The 10070-nt window shown below is 50.6% G+C and overlaps 1 protein-coding gene across 3 annotated transcripts; it reads left to right on the top strand.

The window, feature by feature from the left end:
- The first annotated feature begins 283 nt into the window (after window positions 1-283).
- Window positions 284-9110, top strand: TBXT (T-box transcription factor T). Of its 3 annotated transcripts, none has more exons than XM_025866462.2 (8): window positions 284-489; window positions 925-1189; window positions 1956-2090; window positions 2918-2979; window positions 3096-3157; window positions 4775-4948; window positions 6279-6408; window positions 8284-9110. In XM_025866462.2, the coding sequence occupies exons 1-8, from the start codon at window positions 284-286 to the stop codon at window positions 8552-8554; spliced, it is 1305 nt and encodes a 434-aa protein (XP_025722247.1). In that variant the 3' UTR covers window positions 8555-9110. The 3 variants fall into 3 exon arrangements, with proteins under 3 accessions (XP_025722247.1, XP_073749617.1, XP_025722248.1); XM_073893516.1 differs by having other exon boundaries at window positions 4772-4948; XM_025866463.2 differs by lacking the exon at window positions 4775-4948.
- Window positions 9111-10070: the final 960 nt, after the last annotated feature.

Here is a 10070-nt window from a genome sequence, read left to right as displayed (position 1 = left end):
GGCCCTCTCCGCCGCAGCCGCCGCTCTATTTATGGGAGGGGACGCAGTTTGTCTCCGCAGAGACCTACGCTAGCCGTGCCTCGCGGGAGTTCAAGGGGAAGAACCTCCCCCCGACCCCTCTCCCCCGCCCCCTCCCCCCCAGATCTCGGTCCGCGCCCTCCTCCGGGGCCAGTGCTGGGAGCCCTGCGCCGTCTCGGGAAAGCGGCCGCCGACCGCGGTGAAGGTGGCTCTCGCGTAGCGAGTCGGGGCTTCGGGGGGCGGTGGGGAGGGGGCGGGCAGGAGGATGAGCTCCCCCGGCTCCGAGAACGCGGGGAAGAGCCTGCAGTACCGAGTGGACCACCTGCTGAGCGCCGTGGAGAGCGAGCTGCAGGCGGGCAGCGAGAAGGGGGACCCCACGGAGCGCGAGCTGCGCGTGGGCCTCGAGGAGAGCGAGCTGTGGCTGCGCTTCAAGGAGCTCACCAACGAGATGATCGTGACCAAGAACGGCAGGTAGGCGCGCCCGGACTTCGGCGTGCGCCAGGCTTTCGGGAGGCCTGGAGGAAACTTTCCCGCTGTCCGAGGTTTCCTCCCAGTGGGGGTCTTCTTGCTCCTTTCCGCTCGGCTCGGGAACAGAGCCCCTGTGTCCCCTCATCGTCGCTCGCTGGGGTTTTCTCCGCGGAAGTTTGGGAGAAGTCTCCCAGACCCGCGTCTTGGCCGCTCGCGGGAACCCTCGGCCAGGCTCTCGGGGACCCTGCCTCCGGGGGCGGTGGGATAGTGTGGAGGACGCTGGGGACTTGGGGGGGGGGGGGCTCTGGGAAGGCGGGGCCTGGGGGCTTCTCTTTGCCCCACAATGACAGATGCCTCTGTCCCAAGCTTCGTGCCTTAGGTCTAAAGGTCTGAAAGGCTCAGATCCGGGGTCCTCCGGCTGCACTCCTTCCTTTGCAGGAGGATGTTCCCGGTGCTGAAGGTGAACGTGTCTGGCCTGGACCCCAACGCCATGTACTCCTTCTTGCTGGACTTCGTGGCTGCCGACAACCACCGCTGGAAGTATGTGAACGGAGAGTGGGTCCCGGGGGGCAAGCCAGAGCCTCAGGCGCCCAGCTGCGTCTACATCCACCCCGACTCGCCCAACTTCGGGGCCCACTGGATGAAGGCGCCCGTCTCCTTCAGCAAAGTCAAGCTCACCAACAAGCTCAACGGAGGGGGTCAGGTAGGTGTGATGGAGCCCGCGGGGGTTGGAGGGGGCAGGGACAGCGCCAGGCGAGGCCAGGTCCGCACCTTCGGCGTGGTGGAAGGGACTGTGCTTGCGCGGGAGGTGACATCTGTCCTGGAGAAACTGCCACAGCCTTCCTCAATTAAGCCTGCAGTGTTGTTTATAGTAAACTGATGGTGGTTAACACCAAGGCGGGGAGCTGGGGGCGGGGAGGGTGCAGGGCTTCCTCACCTTTAAGGACTCAACAGGTCTCAGGCATTGGGGAACTTTTGCATTCAAGTCTTCACCTTACCTAGAGGTAGAGAAAATATCAGCCTTGATGGTAAGCGGTCACTTTCCAGCTAAATATGTGCCATTGTGTTTGCTGCGTGGTCTGAACAGACATGTAAATTTGTCCTCTTCTAAGAATGTCTTTACTTGGGGGATTTTTTACTGGGAGACCCCATGTTCAAACAAGATGCAAACAAGCTCAGGCTTTTAAAGATGTCTCTAGCCATCCTGGAAGCTTTAGAACGTTATTGTACCAGGTCAAAGGATTTCACGATGGGCATTCATTGCCTTTAATGGCGTGTAGCACCTCACATTCCTTTCCTTGAACCAGTCGTGGGAAGCAGCACCTGAGGGGAAACCCACCAACTTCAACGGTAAAGACACTTTCTTGAGAGCTACAGCATTTTCTGCACCTTGGATGTATTTTTCTTCTCAACAGCAGGGCAAATGGATGTCTTGTTATCTGAAAGTCTTGCCTGTGTCCTTCCCTCAGATCATGTTGAACTCCTTACACAAGTACGAGCCTCGGATCCACATAGTGAGAGTTGGGGGCGCACAGCGCATGATCACCAGCCACTGCTTCCCAGAGACCCAGTTCATCGCAGTGACCGCTTATCAGAACGAGGAGGTGAGCAGCCGGGTGGGCATGTGTCCCCTGTGAGGTCGCAAAGAATGTGGACATTCTGTGTGTTGGTGTACTTTAGACTGAAAGGTTATCCCTTTTCAAATCATCTACTATGACCATAGAATTGGGACAGGGGGGAGAAATTTTAAAATGTGTGCCTGTTCAAGCATTTCTCCTTTAATTCTCTGTTAAAGTGTCTATAAAATAGACACTATAAAATAGAACCATCTCCTAAATTCTCCGAGTGAAAAGAACAAAATATTTAGGTTAAGTTCTATGAGAATTTCTTGAGAACAAGATGAGTAAGAGAGGCAATCTTTGGAGATCTTCCTGAAAGGGTGGGTGGCAACTTTCCAAACCTGGGCAGTGTGAAGGGTCATCTAGATACAAAATACCGGTTAGTGCCCGTAAATCTCTAAGTCTACCCCAAAGTACAGACATTTTGTGATTAGCTGGTTAAGTTGTCAGTATTGAGTGCCAACTAGAAGGAGCAAATCGCTATTTCCTAAGCAGATTCAGGTAATGTTTTGAGCCATGTTTGTGTGATTTATGCACACAGAATGTTGTCAGCAGTAGGTTAAACTCACTGTGAATTCCACTCAGAAAAGCAGCATTTAAAAACTTCCATAAATGTACTGTTCTTTGTTAAATATTACAATTACTCAGCCACTTCAGACTCAAATAGAAAAATAGACCTGGAAGAAAGTCTGATCATGTTTGAATATTTAAAGGAAGGGGTACTGATGTTTCCCAATTTCTCGGGACCAAATTAAATCCTCTGGCTAATGGACAGTGTACCAGTCAATGTGATTTCTTTTTTTTTTTTTCAGATCACAGCTCTTAAAATTAAATACAATCCATTTGCAAAAGCTTTCCTTGATGCGAAGGAAAGGTGAGAGAATTCTAACTATACCCTTTGGGCAGAGAAATATGCAGAAAGAGGAAATATTGCTGCAAATGGTATTTTCCGAATGTTCTTTTTGACGACTCAATACACTTTTTTGACAGAAGTGATCACAAAGATATGATGGAAGAACCTGGAGACAGCCAGCAGTCTGGGTACTCCCAATGTACGGTTTGTTGCGTTCCGTCCCCACGTCTCTTGCTTCCAGGACTAGGCTGCTGAGAGCCAGAGCTGGGGATGCAGCTGACAGCGGGTTTCTGAGTGTGGCTGGGGAGCAGACCGCCCACCATGGGCCCATGATGTTGGAGCTATGTCTTCAACCTCTGCTCTACTTGAGGCTTGTGGATGCGCATCTGGCACTTGGGACTCTTGACAGAGAAGCCAGGGGAGAACTTACCTGGGCTCAGTTGTTTGGCTTCGAGGCAGCTCCCACCATGGCCGTGTCAGATGGTGGAGATCTTGGTGGGGGTTTAGACTCTGCTCTGTTGGGCAAGTGGAGAAGCCAGCTTGTTATAGCTACTTTGAGATGGTTTCTCTTGTTATTAATGATGGCAGACCAAAGGACCACCTTTGGAAGGATGCTTATGAGCAGATGTGATTTTTCCCGTAGCCCATTTCAGTTCCAGGAGTGGCCCAGCAACCCCGGCTCGTTTTGGTGGTGGGGACAGTGGCTTGTAGGATGGGGAAAGTGCTTTAAGTCCAGCTTCCTTTCCGAGTTCCACGAGCCAGAGCAAAGTGGCACAGGTCTAAGGAGCAGTGTCTGTTAGGAGACAAAGTTTTGTGTGGCTCTCCTCTCTATGCAGGGAAGGGGCTTGTAATTTAAATAACTGACATTATCGGGAGAGAAAAGTTAGTGCTTGTTGCCACTTCTAGAGGCCGAGGGGACCAACGTGGCACATTCTGCGGACACTCTTTTTCTGTTCCCTTTTTCTTCGTTAATCATCTTCTGGGCTAATTTAACAAACAGCTCTCCTAAAGTGGCTCATGGGCTGCCGTCGTTTGGGCATTTGATGGGGGGCAGGCTTTGTGGGCAGATCCGGACCTTTCTCTCATTTCAATGTTGTCTGAAGCATTGTTTGTCGTTTGGAAATTATAGCCAGAGTAGTTGTCCTCTTAGAGGTTGCTTTTCTGAATTAAAAGCAACAACAACAGACTTAAAAGCAGGGAACGGAGAAGAGATTGGAGTGCGAGAGGCAGGCAGGGTAACGGCAGAGTGACTTTCTGACGGGTGTGCACAGTGGGGAGAAGGTGAGCCTGAAGCAGAAGAAAAGTGGACAGAAAACAACACACGTCCAGCCAGGACACAGCTCCCCGTCGTGGTGAGGTGGTAGGAGCAGGCCAACGGGGGGGAGGGCACCACGCACGTGACTTGCCCCGTGTGTCTCCAGCGCATCTGGCTCTGAATTTTGTGTTTCTGTGTTTTTTCATGCTCAGCAGGTAGGGCTTCGAAGCTGATGGGCCTGGGAAGATTCTGGCAGGTTTGAATTAGAGAGGTTGAGGAAGCAGTGGGCGTTGGCCGAGGCTGGGGCCGGGTCCCCCAGCTCTTCTCAGGTGCCCCGTGGGTTTGGAAACCCTGGTCAAACTGTGGCCTCTCATGTGGAGCTGAGGCCCAGATGCCTTAAGACTTGGACTGGGGGACTCAGTGCAAGACCCTATGCATCCTCTCGTCATCGGGGACCCCTCAGGAGGAGACCCACTGATTCCTGGTCTCAGCTCTCTGCTGTCCTTTAACTAATGGAGGTAATACAAATGCCAGTTACTCAGCACTCTTTTCCCACAGCAGGGGGGTGGCTCATCCCTGGAACCAGCAGCCTGTGCCCACCTGCCACCCCCCACCCTCAGTTCGGAGGGCCCCTCTCACTTCCCTCTACGCACGGCTGTGAAAGGTACCCCGCCCTGAGGAACCACCGGCCATCCCCCTACCCCAACCCTTACACACATCGGAATAATTCTCCAAGTAAGTCCTAAGTCAAAGTCTGCCTGGGGTATGGGGGTGGATGGAAGACCACTGCAGGAAAGGCCTCTGTAGGATTGATTCCAGAGATCAGGGGAGGAGAACCTCTTTTGGAACACACACCCAGGCCAGTTCTTTAGTGGGCTCAAGAGGGACCTTTATTTCAGGTCCAAGCTATGGCTGCTGGCTCAGCCGCTGAGAGGTCCAGACCAGGGGGCTGTGGTGCCGAATGTACTCAGTTACTGCGGAAGCTTTTTCACCCTGCAGCCGTGGGTCCATCTCTAAGGGCCCAGGTTTGGATAGTTTATGAACCTCTCTAAAGTGATGATGTTGGGTCAGCCAGGTATGAGAATTACTGGCTTAACTAGACCCACGCACGATTTTCCGTGACTCTCCCACTGATCCACGAAGTATGTTTCTCCACGTGTGGTGCCTGGAGCGTCTGCAACAGCATCACCTCGAAACTGGCCCAGGCAGGCGGGATCAGCAGGCTTCCAGTGATCCCAGTGCGTGCTTACGGGCTACAAACACAGGGCTGGACCATTAAGATCCCTTTAAACTTCCTCTAACACCACGTATGCCCAGACTTAATTTTGTCTGGCTCTAAAAGGAGGAACATAGCTAATGAACACCATAAAGCAATTAAGCAATTAAAGCTGATTTGAAACGAAAGGACCTTATTTGATGAAGAAATAGTCATGGGGTCTTGTTGAAGCAGCAGCTAGACTCTGAGGCTAGAAGATCATATTTTAGTGTTGCCCGGAGTATGGTTTTTAAGGTGTTTTCATCTCTTAAGAAATAATATTTTGGGAAAAGGCAGGTTAAAGTTATATTTATGTTTATTTTTGAGGATAATTAATCCCCAGTCAAGTGATCGTAGGATCCCTTTCTACAGGGCATCTATTGATCTGAAGATAAAGAAAAGCTTGGATTTACTAAAATTTATTTTCTAATATATACATTTGGCCATAAATATTTGCCTTTGGTGACCAATTAAACAGGCCAATGGATAGTCTTTTTTAAAAAGATTTTTTATTTATTCATTTGAGAGAGAGAGATAGAGAGAGCACAAGCAGGAGGAGTGGCAGAGGCAGAGGGAGAAGCAGGCTCCCCGCTGAGCCGGGAGGCTGATGCAGAGCTCGATCCCAGGACCCCGGGATCATGACCTGAGCCGAAGGCAGACGCTTAACCCACTGGCTTGGGTAGTCTTCTGTTCCATATTCCAGACTCATTTTGTTTTCAGTGTTGGGTAGTGCCAGTTGTTGCTAGTCTTTCGCTGCATTCTGTCGCTCCTGGAAGACCCCCCACTAACGAAGCTTTCTTTGCCGCATAGCCTATTCTGACAATCCATCTGCATGTCTGTCCATGCTCCAATCCCATGACAGTTGGCCCAGCCTTGGGACGCCTGCCCATACCAGCATGCTCCCCATGAGCCACAGCGCCGGCCCACCCACCGGCTCTAGGTAACGTATGTGTGGACATGATGCGCACTGTCCTGGGACTATGGGTGTGACATCATGCCATTTCCATCCATTGGTTTTTATTCTGCCTCTTCACCTGTGGGCGGCTGGGCTATTATTGACAGTTGTATCACTAACCCAGGATCCCAGGTTACATGACCACTGTGTTACTGTTCCAGTCTGTCTTCTGGGAGGACCAGGGGCCCCCTCGGGGTGGCATGCATGGAGCTGGGCTGTAACAGAGGGAAGTCAGGGCCCCCATCCTGGCTCTGGCACTTACTAGTTCCTATAGAGGACATGTCTCTTAAATTCTCTGAGCCTCATTTCTACAAGAAAAAATATGTTATATAACCCCAGCCTCAGCATGTCTTTACAGAGTTGTTGGGGTCAGCAGGTGAAATTTGAAGAAATGTTTCTAGAATCGTTTTTGACAAGAGCTATTAAATTGAGGGGAAAAAAATGTGTTGGCTTTTCTGTGCATACAGGATCAAAGTCCTTAACATATATGCTGGTAACTAGTAAAGAAAAATGAATATTTTATTATTAGCTTGAAAATAATGTACAGGGAGATTGGCTTAAAAATCAAGCTGATTGGTAAATGTATTGCTGTTTTTCATAGGATTATTATAAAAAAACTGAATCAAAGCTGAAAGTCAGCTTTCACTTTCTGAAGAAACAGGCTCAGAGATATTAAATGATTTAACAGGTTGTTGGCTCACGGCAGAGTGAATCTCTACCCAAGTTACTTTGACTACGAAAGCAGTGCAATTTATTGTATATAGAATACCAAAAGATGCCCAAGATTTTAATTCTTTTTGTCTCGGAAACAATTCCTTTATAATAAGAATCTAATTGTCTTCTCTTAAAAAAAATAAAGCAAACAATGCACAAAGCAGCCAACCATTCAAGGGCCCGAAGGTCACTCAGAAACCTGCACATAAATGGACTAACCTGCAGGTTACAAACCACTGGCTGTGGGGACGTCACAGTCCCATTGCAGTCCCATTCTGATGGGGCGTCTCAGAGGTGTTTCTTCTCTCTGTGAAATGGGGATAGTAAACTACTTCGTTCAACTCAGGTTTGTTTTTGAGGTCAAATACGTCTAAAATACAGAACAGGGCTTGGTGAACAATACAGCACAGTATGGAGTAAGGGAAAGACATTTTCTCAAAGCAGTTTTAGCATAGTTGGATGCTGTTTAAATCTGCGTTGCTAGACTGAAGGACTTCATACTTGTTTCTAGCTGCTTCCTCCGTGCATCGGGAAGCGGGCTCGAAACTGGCCGCAGGCCAGGGTACCGACACAGCCGGTGAAGGGCAGGACTGGGTGTGCGTCCGGGGCTAGCTCCCGGCTGCTCGTCCTGCACCGCATCCCGCCGACCTGCTAAGTGTTACTGCACAGGACAGAGCGCGGGGCGGTGCCTATTTCGAGCACATTTTGTACCTTAATGTTCCAGGAAGGTGCTGTTTCCATGGCAAGAACCCCAGCAGCGGGGCGGGGCGAGCTAATCAGCACAGACACCCAGGCACACCCCGGAAACCCCTGATTCAGGGCATCTGGGGACTTGGGATTCTGAACGAGAGCGCCAAAGGACCAGCCTGGAGTGGTTGGCAGCAAGAACGGCTGGCGCTCCGGCAGGAGCCGCGAACCGCACACAACCTTTGCAGGCAGGGCCCGCAATTTTGTTTCTTGTTGACAGATAGGACAGTAGCTTCTGTGGCACCTCAGAGTGTGGTTGAGAGCCAACGGCCTGTTGGAAAGACACCACCCGGGGCGGTGATCGGGAGCGGGAGGTCTCCGTGTTTGCGTCCCCTGTGCGCTGGTCCCGAGCCTCGCTCCACCTCTGATTGCCTGAGTGTCTCGGTTTTCCCCTTGCAGCCAGTACCCCAGCCTGTGGTCTGTGAGCAACGGCACCATCACGCCTGGGGCTCAGACGGCGGCGACGTCCAACGGGCTGGGGGCGCAGTTCTTTCGGGGCTCCCCCTCGCATGCTGCGCCTCTCACCCACCCGGCCCAGGCATCCTCCTCCGGATCCCCGCTGTACGAAGGGGCCCCCACGGCCACAGACATTCCCGACAGCCAGTACGATGCGTCGGCCCAAGCCCGCCTCATAGCCTCGTGGACGCCCGTGTCACCACCTTCCATGTGAAGCAAGGCCTGTGTTGTAACAGACGCAGGACTTCTGTGTGGGGCCTCCAGTGTGGATTTGGTTGATCCCCGGGTACAAAGTGGCAGCTCATGGGTCCAGGAAAGGAAACAGGCCCTATCACCCTCCCTGTAACATAAGAGGGATCCGTGCTCTCCTGTTCCTCAGGAGTGCGTGCCCACCGTCTGGGGCCACCGATGCCCCGCAGGCAAATTGGGCCTGGAAGCGATGCGGTCGGCCAGACTTACCACGATTCACAATAAAAATGATTTGCTAGGGTCCAGAAACTTTTGTTTGTTTCTCCTACGGCCCATGGGTGACTTGGCACATCGGAGTCCGTAAACCCCACCAGTCCTACATGAGCAAGAGAAAAAGCACACTTAATTTTCTTCCTTGTTGCTTGGGGATGGTTTCCAGGCCCTTTGTGGCGCCTGCCACAGTGGGTGCTGCGCTGTGAAGGACAGAAGCCTATCAAAGCTGAGGACAGCAGATTGTAGTAGAAACGCAGATTTGCCTGCTCTGCCCACTAGAATGTGTTTATTTTGAGCATAGGTAGTTAATCTCTTGTATTGTTAAACCTATGATTGTTTATATTTTTCTTTTAAGTAGCCAAAGACAATCAGCAGGAAACATTTTCTGCAAAATAAAGGCAATATCCAAATTTGGTTGGTCTAGTTAGTATTCAGACTCCTCTTTTTTTGGGCGAGATTTTGTGAAAGCTGGTGCGAAGACCTTGTCTGAAAGGGACATTTTAATCTGTTGTGAACTTTGGTACTTTCTCAAGTGAGCTGCAGAATGGGAAGTGAAATCTGCATGTATTTACTCAATGCTAATTACCACAAAAATGCAAAAGATGACAAATGATTTTCCAGAGATTTAGGTAGTCAGCACTGAAATCGTGGAAAATGACAGCATAAAACAGTAAAGATGAACATGAGATGTCTACCTGATTGGAGCAATTCAAACAAAAGCACATCAAATGAATTGACAAAAAGTTACAGCTTATATGTTTGGACAACATGGCGTTTATAAATATCTTCACTGCTTGTATTTCCAGCAGAGACCCAGAATGGTGCTTTGTGCTTGACTGGGGCAATTTCTCCATCTAGTGGCTGAATCCTTATTTTGATGCTACCTGTTGGAGCTTGATTGATCTTCAGAACCCCTGCTTGCTGAGAGTTACGGATGGCCAGCCCACTGGAGCTCGGCCAGTAAGCGGCATTATAGTGGTGTCGTGGACATTAGAGGTTAAGAGAAATAAGGCTGAGGGGTTTTGAAACTTCCCAAAGGAGAGGAAGAAGTGTTTCTAAAAGTCAGCCATTGCTCACTTAATTAGTTACCTCATCGAACCCCTGAGTTATCATTGCCAGGGGCTCAGTCCAGCGCTCGGGCTTCCTTCGAGTCCACCTGTGATTTCTGGGACACACACTAATCCCAGTTCGCACTAAGTTCGCACTTACTGAGTGTGAACTTAGTGCACACTCACTTACTGAGAACTTAGAACTCCGTGCCAAGAGCT

This window comes from Callorhinus ursinus, unplaced genomic scaffold, assembly GCF_003265705.2.
Source record: "Callorhinus ursinus isolate GAN/ISIS: 27379988/994484 unplaced genomic scaffold, GSC_fseal_2.0 scaffold6, whole genome shotgun sequence".
In the NCBI taxonomy this organism is placed as follows: domain Eukaryota; kingdom Metazoa; phylum Chordata; class Mammalia; order Carnivora; family Otariidae; genus Callorhinus; species Callorhinus ursinus.
This window is presented reverse-complemented; position numbering and strand designations above follow the sequence as displayed.